Source organism: Oryzias latipes, chromosome 5 (genome assembly GCF_002234675.1).
Source record: "Oryzias latipes chromosome 5, ASM223467v1".
Classification (NCBI taxonomy): domain Eukaryota; kingdom Metazoa; phylum Chordata; class Actinopteri; order Beloniformes; family Adrianichthyidae; genus Oryzias; species Oryzias latipes.
Window position 1 is genome coordinate 1,279,145 of NC_019863.2, and position 20,510 is coordinate 1,299,654.

General features: G+C 41.8%; 2 protein-coding genes across 4 annotated transcripts; both read left to right on the plus strand.

The window, feature by feature from the left end:
• The first annotated feature begins 1,087 nt into the window (after positions 1-1,087).
• abhd6 (abhydrolase domain containing 6) lies at positions 1,088-14,195 on the plus strand. 3 transcript variants are annotated; one of them, XM_011494588.3, is made up of 9 exons: positions 1,088-1,209; positions 5,448-5,574; positions 8,648-8,807; positions 9,650-9,763; positions 11,262-11,394; positions 11,475-11,635; positions 12,175-12,229; positions 12,356-12,456; positions 13,271-14,195. In XM_011494588.3, the coding sequence occupies exons 2-9, from the start codon at positions 5,465-5,467 to the stop codon at positions 13,448-13,450; spliced, it is 1,014 nt and encodes a 337-aa protein (XP_011492890.1). In that variant the 5' UTR covers positions 1,088-1,209; positions 5,448-5,464; the 3' UTR covers positions 13,451-14,195. The 3 variants fall into 3 exon arrangements, with proteins under 3 accessions (XP_011492890.1, XP_011492889.1, XP_020557099.1); XM_011494587.3 differs by having other exon boundaries at positions 1,094-1,223; XM_020701440.2 differs by lacking the exon at positions 1,088-1,209 and adding an exon at positions 1,300-1,462.
• Positions 14,196-16,373: 2,178 nt separating this feature from the next.
• On the plus strand, positions 16,374-19,449 carry LOC111946259. Its single transcript, XM_023954697.1, has 2 exons — positions 16,374-18,309; positions 18,822-19,449. The coding sequence occupies exon 1, from the start codon at positions 16,402-16,404 to the stop codon at positions 17,935-17,937; it is 1,536 nt and encodes a 511-aa protein (XP_023810465.1). The 5' UTR covers positions 16,374-16,401; the 3' UTR covers positions 17,938-18,309; positions 18,822-19,449.
• Positions 19,450-20,510: the final 1,061 nt, after the last annotated feature.

The following is a 20,510-nucleotide window of genomic DNA, read 5'->3' on the forward strand; positions in this document are numbered from 1 at the left end:
AGCTCGTAAAGTCGCTCAGTTCTAACAAAAATACCAGCTAAAGCTCGTCTTTAGCGGTGTAGCTTTCCACAGAATCCGGTGTCAGACCGTGGAACAAGTGAACAAAACAATGAAGCTCCGAAAACCGATCTTCGGCCGTTTTATGCACTACATCTCCCATGATGCATTGGGTTGTGAGAGTGACAGCGCAAAAGGAGATCTGTTGTTAAACGTCTTGAAACTAACGAACACACAAACTGTTTTTAAATCTTCTAACTTAACTTTTATTGCATCTTTTAGAAAAAAACAGCTGCAGTTTCCAGCTTTTTCTGTAACAATTATCTCAAAAATGCATGTGAGATTGTGGAGGGAGGGGCTGTAGATCAATACAGACTATGAGTTTATCCTTTTTTTTTAATTTTTGGATGCTGGTGTGCCGCGGGATTTTTTTAAGGTTAAAGTGTGCCGTGGCTCAGAAAAGGTTGAAAAACACTGGTCTAGGGTTACCCTTTACCATCTAAAATAATAATTTAATCCAGGTTTGAGCAGTCCAGGTCCAGCGGTTTTTGAACAGGACCCGGTCTAAAGTGGACACAATGCGCAAAAGGCGATAAAATTCATCCTATTTCACATTTTCACAAATCAGAGACTGGTTTCACAAATCGGAAACTGTGTTTAGTGTATTCTTTACTATCTAAACCATAATTTAATCCAAGTTTGAGAAGTCTAGGTCCAGCGGTTTTTGAACAGGACCCGGTCTAAGGGGATCGTAGTGCGAAAATAACAGTGGAAAGTTCCTTTATTGCACTCGTGAATCGGAAGCTGTGAAGCAGAAGCCAACTTCAGCGTCTTCTGAGTCACGCTGGTTGAAGATTTGTCTAAAGATGTTCTGGATCCATTTTATGTCAATAAATCGGATCGTTTAAAATGAGCCAAAATTGACAATGAATCAGATCAGAAACCTCAAATGATGATATGAATCCAATCGTTGTTAAAAAAGAATTGTTACACTCATATAACATAATTGTTTTGGCCAAATTCTCACCGTCGTTCCAACCCTCCATCATGCACATTGTTATTTCAGAGGCGTCCTGAATGCAGCATAGCAGTTCCCTTTAAGTAAGGATGAAAGTGCGTCTGTTGTGTAACTCGGTGAAAGAGAAGCAGGATAGAGGGGAGCAGGAGGAGAGACAGGTCGAATGGAGAGCAGGAAACCGGCGCCGAAGTGAGGTAGTCGCAAACAGGTAGTCTTAATAACAGGTGCTTCTGATCGCGTCACACAGGCACGTGTGTTCTTCCGCGAGCGTTTTCACCGCAGTGACGGCGCCAAAACGTCCAAAAGCAAACCGGCAGGATCAAACCACGGAGGACGTAACAGGCACTCGCACGCGGGGAATGTTACGGTTTTCGTTAACGAGTTGTTCCTGGATGGGTAACGTTGTAGCTCAGCTCCAGACTGAGCGGGAAGATGAGTCAGTCTTTGGTGCGTTTGGACGCGCGAGGCGCGCTTTGAACTCTGCCTCACTTTCTTTGCTGATTCACCGTGAACATGAATGAATCATAACCAGGCCGCTGCCATGTTAAGGTGTCAAAGCTCACCTGTTCTCTGACAGGCTCTTCTTGTTTTCGTTCTCAAAAAGTTTTCGTTTGATGCATTGATAACAAAAGCACCTCAAGTCTAATGTGGAAATTACAGTCCACAGTTTAAAATGACATAAATGAAGAAGCAGCTGATAGAAAGCAGAGGCCATGCAGGCTGAGCGGTTCCTCTGTACCAGCTGGATCCATCCTTCCAGACCGGTTACTGAGACAGCAGCATGGTCATTGTTGTTAGTCCTGCCTTCTACAGAGTAGCCAGAGGTTGAAAGCCATTTGTCTGGATTAGTAAAGCATCTATATCATGCCATTCTTAATCCTTTCAGAGTAAATTTACTGAACAGTTTTTGTTTTATTGATCATTTCTGGCCTTGTAAGGATCCATTAGGGACATCTTGTAGTTTTTTTTTTGAACACATGTAAACGTTTGCCCTTTTTTTATTGAACCTTCATCCGATCCATTCCATAAATCCATCCCACAAATTGAAGAGCACATTTTTATTGCAGTATGAATGTTCTGCTTTTTGAAGTTCAGCTGATTTCTTAACTTGTTCTCCCGTCTCTGTCCTTGAACATTAGTTGTATGTTTATTGGAAGTAAGTTATTTCTGGTTTTAAACATGATTAGAGCTGTTTTAAGTTTCACTAGTTCCCATAATTTCATAATAATAAATCTGACTTTAAACAATGGTGCATTTGGATGTGACCCATAATCCACACCATGAACTATTAGAACAGCTTTTTTTGTAAGATATACAAACACTGTAGGTTTGTTTTATAAGTATTTCCCTAAACTTCTACACTGTATTGTAAATATGGTCGTATTATGGGGGAATATATTAGTAGACGTGTGTATGACGTGTTTTTCCCAATACTGCTCTGCTTTTAGCATGTTTAGCTCTGACCTGCTTTATTTGTGGTTTCCAGCTTATTTTGTCGTCCATAGTTACTCCAAGGAACTTGATTTCTGTCACTCTTTCCAAATCATGATTATCAATAGTAACTTTTATTTCTAAATCTGCAGGAATGTGGCAATTTCCACAAATACTAAATTTAGTTTTGTTAACACTGAGTGAGAGTTTATTTTTGTTAAACCATTGTTTTAGTTTCCCTAACTCCCCTGAGGTTCTCCCCTGTACAGACTATACTTGTGTCATCAGCATATAAAAAGTATTTGCCGATGAGTGTGTTTTAAACTATGTCTATGTCATTTAGATATAGCATGAACTGTGTTGGACCTAATATTGACCCAAGATGTTCTCCGTAGCTTAAATTTAGCAGTTGCCTGTTTTTAATGTAACTGTTTAACCAATTTAAGGCCAGTCCTCATATTCCAAATCTTTCCAGTTTCTTTTCTAAACTGTTATGATCAATAGTGTTGAAAGCTCTTCCAGAGAGATGAACACTCCTACTGTGAACTCTTTATTATCTGTGTCATTTATAATTTTTTCAGTTAGTTGCCTAATCGCCATGGATGTTGATTTATTTTTCTGAAACCATATTGGCCATATTGATGTTTCGTTAAAAAAAAGGAAAGTGAGAAAAAACACAAATAATTAAAGACTGTAGAAGTTCTAGTTGAACTTATTAGCCTATCATGAACTAAAGTGGAAATTGGTCTTGTATTTATACTTTTCATTACAACAGAAAGAGAAAATCTCTGAGTCTGTGTGACACTTCGTCTGAGGAGGCTCACTTTTCAGCATTTTCAATGTTAATTAAATAATTGTTGGCGTTTGTTAACCACACGCTAACACACGCTTCCTGTACTTTGAATAGCATGGAAGCTCTTTCTCAGACTAACTAAAGCGTTCATGTATATTTACCTAATAAAGTGATTTTTCACATGAGAAAAACCTGCAGCACAAAAAAACCTGCTGCACTTTCTCACCTTGGTCTTGGCCGTTCGTTAACATTTTAATCCACGTTACATTTTCTATTAAAGCCTCTAAAAGAATGAAAGTCCCGCCCTGCTGCTTGACCTGCAAATTTTGGCCAATCAGACCTACCAGAAAGGTTACCGCCCCCAAGTGACAGACACACCCCCTGACATTGCTCCCAAACCCAGCGAGCGCGCTGGAGCGCCGCTCAGTTAGGATTGCATCCATGCTGTTTTAAAATGCAGGGTCGCTTGGTTTGTGATCTTCACTGGTGTCCATGGATTACATGAAATCTTTCCACCTTTATCCACCTTTGTCATGGTAGGGAGAACACGTCAATGGAAGGGGGGGTCATCTAAGATAGCACAAGGGTTAAGCAAGGCCTCAATAAACAGACATCGTTGGTGTTTTTTCTCCTTAATTTACAACTCTAAAGTCTAAATAAAAAAATAATTTAGTTTTAAACTGGCCCTAAAACTCTGTTGTATTTCAGGAATTTAGGTGAGATAAAAGAAAAGCAAATGTTCTTGTGAAACAAAATAAAGAAGAGTTTGATTTTGGAAACCCTGTTCTTGTGAATATAACATTTCCAATTATTCAATCAAACATGAAGAACTAAATCATCACCTGAGATGACTCCAAAAGTTACTTTCTGTTTTTCTAATAGTGTATTAAAAGGAAATTTGCGCAACACCAACATTAAAAATGTTCCCAAATATATACATATGGTTTCATAAAAACAAATGATCTATTGTTTATATTAATATCAGAAAAGCTGAGTTGTTTTTCTGCCTCAATCTGTCTAAATTAACGACAGAAATGCAATCACCCATCATAAAGGAAAGGAGGAGATGGATTCAAAATATCTAGAATGTAATATTTAATGTTCATTCATTAAAATAAATAAATGAAGCTTTACATTATTGGCATACGCTGAGTAAAGGAACAATCAACCTGACTTCATTTAGGGTTGTGTGATCTTTAGTGTGCCGGAGATTTAACAGGCCTGCACTGAAAATAAATAGGACATGTACTAAAAAACAATTTTGAGGATAAAAATGATTGAAATAAAACTTATAAGTTGCATTTATGAAACGGGTTAGTGAGAAAATATATAAATGTAATTATGCATGGGCTTTACATGTCATGAAGTCAGGTGAGGAAGACGACAGCTGACATCTGTCTCTCCCCAGACCCAACATCCCTACTTGAAATGGGTTTTAACCACAAGCTAAAAACTCCAGAACCGATCCCAAACCCGCCCAAATTATGTTCATCCGCCTAAAGCAAAGTCAGAATAAAGATCCGGCCTATTGAGCTGGAAACCACTCAGTCTGGCATCAATGCTGCTTCTGTTCGCCGACTTGCTCGTCTCTGGACTTGCTGTTGGCGGGAATTTTACCGTTGAAGAACAAGGGAGAACCAAACACTTTCACATGATCGATCTTATGCCGGTTCAGTGATTTGGGGTGTTTGTTTCTTTCTTTTTTTTTGTCACGACAGAGTTAAATAATGATGGACGGAAAAGACATTTTTAGTAAGTGTTCAGCTGGGGGCCGACATGCGCTTGCCTACCTTTGCGTAATGGTATGTATGCCTCGGGGTGTGTGTGTTAGCCTGGGGGCGGTGCTGGAAAGGGGCGGTTCCTCACTTTTTGATGTCACAATGTGAGGACCTGCTTGTTTTCATGGATTGGGAGGGGCTGGTGCTCAGAGAGAATTTCAGAGGAATACTCGTGTGTATAGCTCAAAATACCACTTTGTGGAGAGGAATGAACATTATAATACACTTCAAGCTCAAACAAGTTGATTTTGTATGATAAAGGCCCTTTTAAAGGATGTTGTAGCAATGACAGGAATAATCAGTAACAGCTGCTTGACTGTTTGTAACAGACGTCAGTGATGTCAAAGTCAGCCTGAGTCCAAAACTGAGCATCTTTTGGTTTTTTTATCATCAAGCTTCTCAGGTTCATCTGTGTCTCCATGTCTGTCAGGCTCTAAGGTTGCAGTGATGGAGTGCAGAGGGATGATGCTCACTGGAGGGATCTTGCTTCTGCCAGTGCTGGTTTTTGTCACCTCCCTGCTCTTCTGGCCCGGAGTGCTCCTAAAGGCCTACAACTGGTGAGGACTCAAGCACTCTGGCTCCCTTCACACTTCTCTTTTCTCCACAAGCAAATCATTTCCCATGACTTCTACGCAGCAAAAGTGTTGGTGGAAGTGTTGAGTGTTAAAAATTCAGAGTCAACACTCATCAAATTGTTGGGCCAAATCCAGATTCTTTCCCTACATTTAGCCCTCCAAGCTAAATGTAAGCCCTCCAGGATCTTTAAAATTGGATGACACTACCCCTCGATGACGTCATCAATTGCTGCTGGTCATGTATGTTAGCGCGTAGCTGTAGTAAATACATATCTGTTTTTGAACTTTATAAAGGTTGCGCTAAAATACTTGCATTGAAATGTAAACGTCTGTGCTTCAGAGGCCACCCGCCTGAAGAAATGGGTTTCTCTCCGGATCAGCCTCCCAGCTGAGGGGCTCCCCCTTGAAAAAAAGTTTGGACACCACTACAGCTCCAAATACCCCTACATTTGAGAGTTGAATTAAGCAACTTTATTCAGCGTTAGCTGTAAAACTGACACTGAACCAAGTTTGTTCTTGTTACCTGGAGTGGACAAACTGCAGCTGGCATGGAGGAGCAGGACTGTCAGTCATCCAGCTCACTTTTAATGTGCCATCCACTACCAATGGATGAGGGGCTAATATTACAGCTTTAGGACCATTCCTCACCATTACCTCTTGGTAATTTGCCCTTTTGCTGTGTAGGTGTAGAGCATTCATTCTGCAGTCTTGGTTTTTTTATTCTCTGTTTTGAGTTTTTTTTACTTACTACATTTAGGACTTTTGTGTAATTCTGTAACCCTTGTGCTATCCTAGGCACTTTAACGTTGGGAGTTGGGTCATATAGACCCACTAGACAGTGCTCTGAACCTTTTTTCTTCAATGATTTGTGATCTTCACTGGTGTCCATGGATTACATGAAATCTTTCCACCTTTATCCACCTTTGTCATGGTAGGGAGAACACGTCAATGTGAGGGGGGGGTCATCTAAGATAGCACAAGGGTTAAATACGACAACTAAGGAAGAATTTCATTGAGAACTTTGCTTTGCTGTTGCATAAGACACTAAACACCTTGAATTTAGACCCACAGCAGAAGACAAACACATACATTTACAGTGTTGGATATAGTGATGTCATTGCTTTCATGTTTTTGAGTTTTGTGGTCAGTGCAAGGACAGTTCTCAGACTGCAGACTAAACACAATCGTGATGCAGCAACAAGAGCTGTTAAAAAGGTGTCTGTGCAGCTCTGTGGGTAGTTCTGCTGACTATCAGCACCAATTACTCAAATAGTTAACATGTGCCTTCAATCTGGAACATTTCCAGAGGCCTTAAAAACTGCAGTCATTAAACCTCTCCTGAAAAAGAGCAATCTTGATGTCACAGTATGGAACAATTACAGACCCATCTCAAACTTGCCGTTTTGAGGAAAAGTCCTAGAAAGAGTTGTTTACCAACAGCTCACTGACTTTCAATTCATTTGATGTTTTCCAGTCAGGTTTTAGACCCCATCATAGCACAGAAACTGCTTTTATCAAGGTAACCAATGACATCCGCCTGAACAATGACACTGGCAAAGTCACTGTCTTAATGCTGCTAGACCAGCTCCAGTCTGGTTTCTGTTCCATCCACAGCACGGAAACAGCTCTCCTCCAGATCACTAACGACCTTCTTGCGGCGGATGCTGGTTCAGTTTCCATCCTCCTCTTGCTAGATCTGAGTGCGGTGTTTGACACCATCTCCCACCCCGTCCTTCTGGACAGACTTTCCAACATTGGCATCACCAACCTTCCCCTCAGCTGGTTCCATTCATATCTCTCAGGTCCCACCCAGTTCATCTGGTTAAAATCATTCACCTCTCCCGTGACCCCAATCACCACAGGTGTTCCCCAGGGCTCTGTCCTGGGGCCCCTTCTCTTCATCATCTACCTCGGTCACATCTTTCAGAAACAAAATATGCATTTCCACTGCTATGCGGACGACACCCAGCTCTACATCTCCAAATTTGGCTCCCCTTTTCACCGTCTTCCCTCTCCAATTGTCTTTTTGAGGTCAAATCCTGGTACACAGCAAATGTCCTTAAATTAAATTGCAATAAGACTGAACTTCTCGTTGTTGGCACTAAATCCACTCTTAGCAAACTCTGTAATTTCTCTCTCTCCTTCGACTCCTGTTAAGAGTCTTGGTGTCATCCTTGACAGCACTCTCTCATTCACTGCCCACATCAGGAACATCACCCGCTCCGCTTACTTCCATCTGCGTAACATTCGTGGTCTCCGTCCCGCTCTCACTCCACAGCTGTCCTGGCCCACAGTCTCACCACCTCCCGTATCGATTACTTTAACTCACTTCCTTCTGGTCTTCCACAACAAACTCTCCGTAAGCTTCAACTGGTTCAAAACTCAGCTGCTCGAATAATAATCTAACACCCCATTCACCAGATTACACCCGTCTTCCAGCAGCTTCATTGGTTACCAGTACCTCCCCGGATCACTTCCAAAATCCTCATCTTAACCTTTAAAGCCCTCCACAACCTCGCCCCTCCGTATCTTTCAGAGCTCTTGACTGTAGCTCCTCCCACTCGCTCCCTCAGATCCTCTTCCTCCCTTCGACTGGCTGTTCCACGACCATGTCTCATTACCATGGGGGGGCAGAGCATGCAGCAGCTCTAGAACCCCCTCCCCTCTGATCTACAAAATATGGACTCAAGTTTTCCAAACATCTCAAATCTCACCTTTTTTGCCATGAATTCAGCACATAATATTTAAACTGCTGTTTTTAACTGTCAACTTCTTTTCTGGAGTTTTATTCTTGTATTTTTGTGATTTTACATATTTTTATACAGAGAGGCGACCTTGAGTGTCCAGACAGGCGCCATATAATATTTTTTAAATTATTATTTTATTATGCTTTTGACACTGTTTATCATTGGATCCTTTTACACAGACTCCAGGACTTAGCACAGAAACTCCATTGTGGAGAATAGGAATGAGCTCAAACACAAAGAGAGCTTTGTTTCCGTCTGTCTTAGGCACCGTTAGCCTGGATTATCTTCACAAACAAATGTTTCTGCAGGTACTGGCGCCGCAGGCTGGGACTGGTGGTCCGCTACTCTCACAGTGGAAGTTATCGCTTCTGCTACTTCAGCCGCGGGACACCAGGGGGAACCACTCCTTCACTTCTTCTGCTGCATGGCTTCTCAGCCAGCAAAGACATGTGGCTTCCTGTCATTAACGTGAGACATACAGTAAAGCTACAACTACACAAAAATTAGATCCGCAGTTTGCCGCTTTTTCCTTTAATGCAGGTAATTCTGTAGTTAAAGTCCCGAGCATCTTTGTGTTCTTTTATTAATGAACATGCAGTTTTTTGTGTCATTTTCTAGCGCAATGCTAACCTGCACAGCAGCAGGAGTTCATTAGAAATTCGGCTCTATGTTGTGGGCGGGGGCATTGGCATGGAGCAACCCCGCCCCCCTTCCCCTCGCTGTCGCTGAGAGCTCTGTTAGCTTACAGCCCCAGCCTAACATTAGTGCTAAAGATACAGGCTGCCCTCCTGACGCTGGCCTGCATCCAGCTTCAGAAGGAACTTGCTAGCGAAAACAGTTTTTTCTCCTACAGGTCAGAGAAACAGTCGTCTGTGAAGTGTTGCCCACAAACACATGAGGGTCATTTTACGTTGCTGTGACCAAGAAATTCAATCCATTTCTCCCTCAATGCAACATTTTTTTTGAAAAATATGAAAGCTAAGGTTCATTCAGTCACCTTCTAAACCTGTTTTGTCCCTTTCGGGGTCACGGGGCTGCCGGAGCCTATCCCGTCTGTCGCAGCCATCACGATTTCAATAAAGAAACCAGAATCGCAGTTTTCTGCTTAAATTATTGTAAACATGTACCTCCATGAGAAGAATGTGTTTTCCATTGGAGTGGGACTTTAATCAGGCAAGACAGATTCAGAACTTTTCTCTTTTAAACTGTAACCTGAAAAAAGGCGACAGGAGCATCAGTCAGTTTGAACTTGGAGCGCTCCCCTCTGCAATGCATGTTAAGATCTGGAATATGCTTATCTTCTAATGCAGTTCCTCCCCAAAGAGCAGCACGTGGTGTGTGTGGACATGCCAGGACACGAAGGGACGAGTCGCACCGGCGCCGAGGATTACAGCATTCAGGGTCAGGTCAGCCGCATCCACCAGGTTGGTGTAGGGGCTTCATCTCAACGGAACTCTGGGGTTAGGGCCAGAAGTGATGCTGCATTGGATATTTAGGTGAATTGGATAGCATGTGTGTGTGTTCCATCTATTCAGGTGCGGCACACAAACCCCTCACAGTTGATGCTTCCAGGTTCTTCTTCAGCCAAAGGGCTCATAAATATAAGAAAGTGACTATTCGCAGGAAATTTTCGAAATATGTGTGCCCAGCCCTGAATTTATTTGTTGGCCACACGGACCCCCATAGGAAGGGTTAAGGTTAGGAGTACAGGTCACAGTTAGGGCTAAACCACCTAAAGGTTCCTGAGTGCAGCTGTTTCTGCAGCTAACCGCTCCTCCAGGGAAGAATCAAAGTCGTAGAACACATTTCACACACCTAGGAGCGTGACAGCTAATGCAACTTTAGCTTTAAATACATGCGACCAACAACAAAATTCACTCTTGGACACACTTAAAATACATGCAGGCAACGCAGCAGTGTGCATCTTGGCTGCATGTGTTATGTGTGGCCAACAAGAACTTCCATCACTATTTTTGCTGGTCGCATAAATACGCATAAATACGTGCGAATATCATCAGCATAAATATAAAACATTCTGAAATGATACAATTTAACCACACAATTGTCACAAATGTCTGAGGTCAGAGGTCCTTAGGTCCTGGTCATGGTGGTGGTCTGTCACTGGGGGGGCTCCACTCCTGGGTCTGTCACAAACTCAAGTCTGCCGATGACACTTAGAGACAAGTTCAGCTGCAACATCTGACTGACTGCTACCAACCTGAATGCGCTGTGGTGGTGTGGTGCTGCTTGTCCTTTCATGGCATCATGTGCCCATGGAATAAAAAAGAACTCAGATGATCAGAATGACTCACTGGCAAAACCATTTTTACACACATAGAATGTTGAAATGGATGCCACACTTTTTAGAATTTTTCGGTTTGGGCCTCAGTAAGTAAGACACGCTGAAAACAGTGAGACTATTATGTGGAAAAAACTAAATGTGGTGTTTCTATGACCCTAATACAGTTACCTCCCTATTCCATAAACCTGTGAAGTGAAGCAAACACTGTTTATGACATCAACTCAGCTTTTCACTAACTTACTGTCAGTAGTAGTTGTAGAACTTCTAATATTTCTTTCCTTCACTAGGTCAAAAATAATTTTGAAAAAATGTAAAAAAAGAAAATTCATTAAAGTGTGAGGCAAGAAAAAGCTTTTATCTGATGTTGTGGGTGTAAAAAATCCATGCTTCCAAAACCAGAATCCTTTTCTGACAGAGCCAGTCTTTGGTGGATCTGCTGTAGATAGCTGTCACAACGAGGAAGAGGATTCATCCTCATCTTTCAGCTAATTTAGCTTAAGCTCATATTATTACATTAGAAAAACCAGGGACTTTGGCAAGGGGGTGTAGACTTTCATGTCCACTGTGTGCAAAACCTTAATAAAAGCCCCCCACCCCCCATTTGTCATCTGTGTGTAAAGTTCGTGCAGAGTGTCGGTCTGCATGAAAGACCCTTCCACCTGGTTGGGACCTCGATGGGGGGAAACGTTGCAGGTGTTTATGCTGCTCGGTACCCCTCTGATCTGTCCAGCCTCACCTTGGTGTGTCCCGCAGGTAAGGGGAGTCTGACCACGCCCCACTGACCTCATTGATGAGCCGTCGCCTCACCGATGCTCCTCTTCCTCCCTCCACAGGGCTGATCTATCCCACAGAATCAAAGTTCATTGTCAGACTGAAAGAGCTGGAGCAGAACATCACCCAGGAAAAGTCCATCCCGCTAATCCCCAGAACCGCTCAGGAGCTGGAAGACATGCTGAAACTGTGCTGCCACACAACCCCCCGCCTCCCTCAACAGGTAAAGGAGAGCTGGTTCGGATCTGCTGTCTGTCTGGGGTTTTTACTGTTTTCTGTCATGTGCGGGGGTGGCTTGAGAGCCGGTAGGACCCAGAATGCAGAGGCGGAGGCACACGGTTCAAGGGCAAGGGGTTTAATGCGAACAAACAAAAGGCGCTGCAGAGCAGGATGACAAAAACAAACCAAAACTCACTGTGGCGTGGCGTGGCGAGGGACAAGAAACGAGGAACATGGCATGACATGAACACCAGACAGGGATAGTTGACCAACACAGGAGGAAGGCAGAGACAAGACTTATATACAGACAGGGCAGACGAGACACAGGTGAACACGATCAGGACAGATGGGGACCAAAGGAAGTAAAACTCAAGACATGAAAAGACAGGAAACCTTTCAAAATAAAACAGGAAACAGAACCAAACAAGACAGGACAAGAACTAAAGCGAAAAACAAGACACAACAAACTGAAACCATGACAGTTTTCCATCTTTTCAGCTGCTGTGAATATTTAGGTGAAATACGCTGAACTTTCTGTCTCAGGTCCTGCGGGGTCTGCTGGCCAACAGGCTTCCCAACAACGATTTCTACAGAGAAGGTTGGTCCACACACTATTACTGCTCATCTCATTTGTTGGTCTGAGCATTAACTGACGGATTGGACGTCAGCAGGCTTTGATCGGGTCATAGATGCTTCACCCCCCCCCTCACCTGTGTGTGTGCAGTTTTCTTGGAGATTGTTGGGGAGGAGTCTCGTCATTCGCTACAGGATCACCTTCATCTGATCACAGTTCCTCTGCAGGTCATCTGGGGGAGGCAGGACCAGGTGAGCTCACCCCCCTGCACAGTGACCATGGAGCTGCATCATGTTTTTGCGCGTAGAGAATTATAAATGCACATAATAAAACAGCAGGACGATGTTTGAGAGAAGAACACAGTTCTCTGAAACAAGCAAACATCAGAACAGAAGATATTCAGTTCAGAGTGAAATGAAATAAGACCAGTTCAGCTGAGACAAATTGGAAAAAGATCAGAAAACCAACAGGCAGGAAACCAAGGGACAACCCCACGCTGTTAAAGTTTTGGGACAAGGTCCACAATAATGGTAAATAATTAGTGTCATGAATGATATAATGGAACTCTAAAGCTGCATTCACACTGAACCACATGGCAGAGAATCCAGTGTGGATATAAAGTCAGGTTACAGACATGATCTGAGGTCCTGCTGTGTTGGTCCAGCAGCAGTGGGATTTGGGCATCCCTGCATGTCCAGAGTTTTAAAACCGGAACTTTGGTGAAGACGACTCGTCGCGTCAACCAATCAGGGACTATTTTGGGCACATGACGTGTTCAGGGACGCGATCGGTGGGTGGAGTCCAAATCCAACGTGGAGAGAAACTGACTGTTCTCCTCCTGAACTTTGTTTTTCTTATTTGCATCGAGACAAGGATAAATAGAAGGAAGCAGCAAAAAAACTAAGATCAGATCAGACTGTCAATGCAGTCTAGTGGGATTGTTTTTTTGTTTTTCTTTAATTATGATTTTCTGATAGAAATGCAGTTTAAGCCGAATCAGGAAACCTTCTTCCGTGGAGAGAATTTCCTGATATTTGTCCGTCATGTTCTGTTTTCCTCTGTCAGGTGGTAGATGTCTGTGGTGCAGCGGTCATCCAGGCGGCGCTACCTCACACCCAGGTGGACGTGGTGGATAACTGTGGTCACTCTGTGGTGTTGGAGAGGCCAAGAAAAATGGCGCAATTGTTAATGGACTTTGTGTCCGCACAGGAAGTCTGGGATGCAAAGAGCAAGAAACTTTCCTGAAGGAAGCGTTTTTGACTCTAAAAGAAAAGAAATGAAATAAGTTATGATGATGTTAATCGCTTTTGTTTTGGTTTTCTTGAAATGTATTTGTGAATTCTGAAACCTTTCCTACATTCCATGGACTCAAATCTAAGCACACATTAAGAGAGTGATCTGGTTTTATTTCAACAAATAACTTCAGAATGAAGTCATCAGGAGAACCTTCCTCTCAGAAATGTTGCTTTTCTCATACAAAAATACATTCTGCTACTGTAAATGGACAGTTTTTACCCTAACTTTAGTCCTTTACTTTTAAAAACAGAATGAAACCTGTGCTGTTCGTGTAATGCTGCAATATTTTTTGGACAAATGGAAGAAAAAATCTGTGATGATCCGATTCTTTAGGGAGCAGAAAATAACGTGGATTTGGCTAAAACGAAAAAGAAAACTTTTTGTGTTTTTTATCACACAACTGTTTGCATTACAAACTGGGTCTTTGTTGAACGTTTTTCTGTCTTAATGCTTTCAGAAAAAGATGTTTCTGTTTTATTGAAGAAAGTCTTTTTTCATTGTCATTGGAGAAACTGTGAAGTCGGAATGCATGGACCTGTTTTCATTTGTTCCAGGATCGTATCTGAAGAGCAAACCAGATAAAAGAAAAACCATCTAAGGGTATATAACAAAGTATTGTGTTGAACTTTGTTATTGAACAAATACTTATTTTCCACAATAATTTGCTAATAAATTCTGACTGTGATTTTCTGGATTTTTTGTATCTTTTTGTCTTTCATAATTCAGGGGATACATATGATGAAAAGGCCTCACTTGTCTTTTTAAGTGGGAGAACTTGTATAATTGGTGGCCACTGTAATGGTCTCACTGTGTGCCGTGTTAATTACTTAAAAACAAGAAAACTGAAGATGTGGCATTAATTCTCTGGGACGGAAACCTGGTTTTGCATATAAGTATGCAGCAATGTTGACTAATGAGTAGTACTATCTTGTTCTGTTCTGAGTGTCAGGTCACCTTACACAGTGCTGTCAGTGTGAAGAAGCCAATATGCCTCCAATATGGTGGAGGAGCAAAACGGATCAGTCAGAGCAAAATCGATTGGTTATCGTAGACAGTCTAGTCACTGCATATTTTACTTCATCGTGTTGTTCGTGTCTTGGCATGTCAGGGGTCACCACAGCAAATCAGCTTTCACTAATTCCCACAGATATTTTACTCCGGATGCATCTATACTATGTAATATATAATCCATAGGGACTACAAGGACAGACTGGATGAAGACATTGCACTCCCTGGGAATTGAACTCAGATCCCATGTGCTAGTCCTGAACTTCTCCAAGTGAACTATCCAGCCGCATCCACAAAAAAACCCAGATCTGTCATCATCCTGTAATTCTGTTCTCCACCACATGGAGACGCTGTGTTAAGCTGTCATTGCAGCGAATGGTGGAAACACCCGCTATTGACATGGTCAATGTTTGTTATCAAAATTCTATTTTCACTTCATTGTTTTAAAGTTCAACTTTACACCATAACTGTGTCCGTTATTCACATCATGGTCTGAAAATGATGATGTTCACCTTTTGGCTTATCCCTTCAGAGGTCGCCACAGCACAACCCTGTATTTCGTCCGGGCTGGGGACCAGCTCAGGGGGACCCAGACTTGGGTCTCCTTGTGGCTACATAGTTAGTCTTGCCTAAGGACCCACACTGGATGAAGGTCATCAAGCCCCCTTGGAAATGAGTCCCTGATCGCCAGTCCTACAACCAATCGAGCCATCCAGCCACCACTCACCCGTTGTGTCATTGCTAAAACTTTTGGAAATTCTTTATTAAAACAAAGAAATAATACAAAACAAGACAAACAGCAGAGATGTATATCTATACAAAGATGTATCAAACATAGGATCATTAGTCATAAAAATGATTTGAAAATATGGATATATTCTCATGCTCTAGTAAATAATGTTTATTCTAATCGTAATAATAAATAAAAATATTAGCTCTCTTGCATGTAGTTTATGACACTATGAAACTATTAAATATTTAGATTGTCAAAAAGGGTTCAACACATTGCTTGAAAGGAGTGGGAGGAACCAAACGTATGTAATCCCACCCTGCTTTGCTTTACTTAACCTAAAAAATGTTCATCTTCTTTACCTAAATTATCTTTATCTGGTTCCTAACTTCTGATCAGTTGTTTACGATCCCATCACAGATTCAGGTCATTGAATATCAATAAATTACATGATTATGTAAATAGACATAACAATATTAAAGAATTATCATAGCATGTGGAGCCGGTTTAGCTCGTGCTGGTTTGCGGCGCCTTCCGTCCGTGAAACCAGGGTTCGACTCTGAGCTGCTCCCTGTTCCCTTCTCTACCTCTGTGCCGGTCCCAAGCCCGGTTTGAGAAGGTTGCGTCAGGAAGGGCATCCGGCGTAAAACATTGCCAAATTTACCATGCGACTTGTTCGCTGTGGCGACCCCTGATGGGAGATGCCGAAAGTGGAAGAAGATGCAGATCAAGTATGAAGAATATTAGCTGATTATTTGTCATTAGAAAAAATATCTATTTAAAATGGGATATTTCAAGGAATGAATTTTATAAATTACATATTTGATCATATGTGATGTGTATAATATGTATACACAATATGTATGCACAATATGGCGGCATTTCTTCTAGTGACTCTGATCGCCAACTGTTAAAACAGTTCTGCAGGGGATGTTGGGATAATGGCTTAATTACAAGCCTCCAACTGGAACAAAAGAAACTTAACCCACCACAGTTTTCTGAGTTGCTACTTTTATTGCGCACGGAGGAGGATAAACAATCTGCAAAGTACAGCCGGATGAAGCAGCACCTTGGGCTCTCAAAGCTAAAAGTTCAGTCTCACCCACAGAATGTGTACTCAGGTACAGGGGCACCTCTTGTCAATATCAGGACAACACGACCAATGGAATTGGTTTGTATGGATTTTTTATCATTGGAACCTGACAGTAAAAATACTAAGGACATTTTGGTAATAACAGACCACTTCACAAAATATGCAGTGGCCTTGCCTACGCGAAATCAAAAGGCAACCACAGTTGCAAAATGTCTTTGGGAACAGTTCCTTGTGCACTATGGGTTTCCTGAGCGGCTCCATAGCGATCAAGGTAGAGATTTTGAATCTCGGGTGATTAAGGAACTATGTTGTTTGACTGGTATCAGGAAAGTAAGGACAAGTCCATATCATCCCAGAGGTAATCCAGTGGAGCGATTTAATCGCACACTTCTTAGTATGTTGGGTACGTTGACAAATGAGCAGAAAACTCACTGGCGTGATTACGTCAAAACTCTCGCTCATGCGTACAATTGTACGAAAAATGAAGTCACTGGATTCAGTCCTTATGAGCTAATGTTTGGCAGGCAACCCAGACTACCTGTTGACCTTGCATTCAACTTGCCAGTCAAAGAGGCACAAGCACCGACACACTCTCAGTACGTCAGTAACTTGAAAGCTCGTCTGGAGGAGAGCTATCAAAATGCCTTTGCAAACGCAGAGAAAGTTGCAAAAAGAAACAAGCAGCATTTTGACAAACGTGTTAGGGAATCCACCCTTGCTGTGGGGGACAGAGTTCTAGTAAGAAACTTGCGCTTGAGGAGCAAACACAAACTGGCTGATAAGTGGGAGCCCACAGTCTATCATGTTTTGAAGCAAATGGGAGATTTGCCAGTGTACATGGTTCAGCCAGTGAATGGGGATGCTCCAGCTCGAACCCTTCATAGGGATCTTCTACTACCTTGTGGAAATTTATCTGAAATGGACGAAAATGAGGGTAACATACCAAAACCTCCCTGTCGACCCAGAACTAGACAAACTCAGTCTCAGAATCCTGCACAAGAATGTTCTGATTCTGATGAGGATTATGAAGTACTACATAGTGAGCCGCTGAGTAACACTGAGACCTTTACCAAAGTTTATGACATTAACCAAGGAGGGGTCCTTTCCAGTGCTCCAGAAGGTCAAATGCCCAGTGACCAGGTTACACCTGAAAACCCTTCACTTCTCCCTGAAAGTGATTCTCAGCAAATGTTGGAAGGGGAGACAGGAAATGACATTTGTGAAAATATCGGTAATGAGGAGGTTGATAATGCAGCTCAGTTCCCTGGCATGGATGAGACGCAGTCAATTCCAGGCAGTGATAACAACCATACCGAGTGTTTGACAGATGCAGTGGAGCATATGCTGAGTCAGGGACAGAATATAACACCCCCTGTTGATGAAGCTGTTGTCACACAGACCGAAAAAAGGGAGGAAACGGTGGAATTAAATGACGATGACACAGCACTAAGAAAGTCTGAGCGGTTAAAAAGACCACCACGTCGGTTTCATTATCCGCAGCTTGGAACGCCTCTGATTTCTTTTGCTCAGAGTTTATTGGAAGGTTTTAATCGCGCACTTGATTCTATACACGAGACTGATCACCATCTAGTGTATGAGATATAGTTATTGACACGATGTAACATGATGGGACTCATGTTATTTTTTGGGGGGGAGGGTGTAACCCACTTAGAAAAAGCATTTATTTTTTCCTACAGGTTTTTAAAGGGTTAATTTTCCTATTGGCAATTAAAGGGTTAATTTTTCCTTTGCGGTAGAGATGGTTTGGCCCTCCAGGCATACCATGCAGGGCTCTGTGGAGGGTGCCATCTTGTGTCTGCGTTTTTTTCTTGCAAGCACGAGGCAGAGAAGGAGCTGCGTGACCAGCAGAGAAAGATCGGCAGTGTTATGTTACGGTTACGTTGTGTGCCGAAAGAACATTTTCAGAGCGGCTACGTTGTGAACGCGTGTCGTGTTTAAGAATTCTTGGAAACTCCGGTGAGTAGGAAAGAGTTGTATGTGGAGTTGACGGTTATGTTTTAAATTAAATTTTGTTAAAAAGGGGAACAAAACAATTCGGAGTATGTAGAAAATGTTAAGTTGTGTATTAACTGTGTTATAAATGTTTACTTTATTTGATCTCTTTCTGGTATACATATGCGTGAATATGTACTTTTGAAAAGTTAATTGAAAAGGTGGTTGAAGTATTCATTGTTTAAAAAGAATTGTATTATACCATGGTTATAATAATTTTATTTGTTAAAACTTTATTCATACAGTTATTTTTTTCAGATTTGTGGAAAGGGAAATTCCTTTTACTAATAGTAAATACTTGTTAAAAGGATTACTGAATTTTCTGTTCGTAAATTGGTTTTGGTGAACTAATAAAAAAAGAAAACCATAAAAACAATTTCCAAATTACAGGGAAAAGATACTGAGTTTATTGAAAGATGAGATCTCACTTGAAATATAGATTATAATGTGTCTGATTTATTCTGTACTATGTGCAGAATTGTTTTGATGACCCTCAATTGTAGCTCGGACTACAATTCTTCGTTGGAAGTGGATGGCGAGCCAGGCGTAGAACGAGAGTATCCTGTTGAAGATTGACGTACAGTGTGGCCAGCTGTTACTGATTCCCATCAACAGGATTTAACCCAATCTGACAGGACAAGAGATAAGGAATATTCCTATACACATTCATTTATCCTACCCGGGTAGAGAACAAATTGAGTGCACAAACGAGACAAAGGACAATTTATTTTATACTATTTTTTATAAAGCTGATTTATTTTGTAAAAGAATTCAGTTTTAGGAACAAATTATTGTTTATGTTGTTTTTCTATTTTGTGTTGTGAAAGGTAATGTAATAAACCTGCCCTCTGTTATTTAAACACATTGTTTTTTCTTCTCTTCATAAATAGAACCTAGTAACTTTGTATAGCTTTTGCTGGTTAAGTTTGACACAAGTGCTACATAAAACTTGGCGAGCCAGCCAGGAGAGATTTAAGTGTTTAAATCTTTAGAGTTAAATCCAAATACAGTTGGGCAGTTTTATTACAGAACCTTAATTTTTCTGATATTCCTGCTTGCACAATGGAGGTTGTAGCAGCTGAAAATGTAAAAGTACCAAACTCACTGCTTGTTAGTGGATTAACAGGTGCAGTGACAGACAATGAGGTAATCGAGTTTTTGCAGATGTATGGTCCAATTTCAAGAGTAGTGAAGCTTAGTAGTTCTGACCCCGATTTTAAGAATACTGCTATAGTTGAGTTTCAATCAGGTCATGCTGTTGAAGCACTTCAAGAGAGGTTACCATGCCAGCGACCCACTTGGCTGTGCCCTGTGTTGTGCCCAACGAGTTATATCACTAGAGGAGACGTCACGTGGTTCCTCATGGGAGGAGAGCACCGCCATCTTGGTGAGGTCAAGTCACTGCTGCAGTGAATGCATGTGAACACATTTCTTCCAAAATTCCAGAAAATGAGTCCACGAAGGAGGAAGGCACAACATTTCACAGGTAAGTATGATAATTTATTCTTTTAATGCTGCAGGGGCTTTATTAATAGAACACATGTTGACATGCATGATGCTGCAGGGCTGTTATCAACATGCTGCATGATGTATGTATAATTTGCTGTCGACATAAATGTATATTTTATTGTGTTAAACCTATATACAGTATACTAGGACTAGGCTATTATAGTAATATAGATTTATACATTTCTGACTCAGTCACTGAACTTTTCTTGCAGGTTTCCAATGGATTCAGACTTCAGGAAAAAGTGGTTCTTGGCTATCAAAAGAGCTAACCCAGATGGATCACTGTGGTACCAACTAGAAATACAGTCTGGATGTGTTCAAAACATTTTGTGGAAACTGGCCAGACTGTTAGCTTGAAACCGGGCACCATACCATCTGTGTTACAGAAATTGATCACTCACATGAATCAGTAATAATAATAATGGATTGGATTTTTCTGTGCTTTTCAAACAGTCAAAGTGCTTACATTGTGTCCATTATTCATTCACTCCTCATTCATACTTGGTGATGGTAAGCTACAGTTGTAGCCACAGCTGCCCTGGGGCAGACTGACAGAGGTGTGGCTGCCAGTTTGCGCCTACGGCCTGTCTGACCATCACCGGGGTCATTCATGCGCATTCACACACCAGTGGAGGCCACACTGGAGGCAAGGAGGG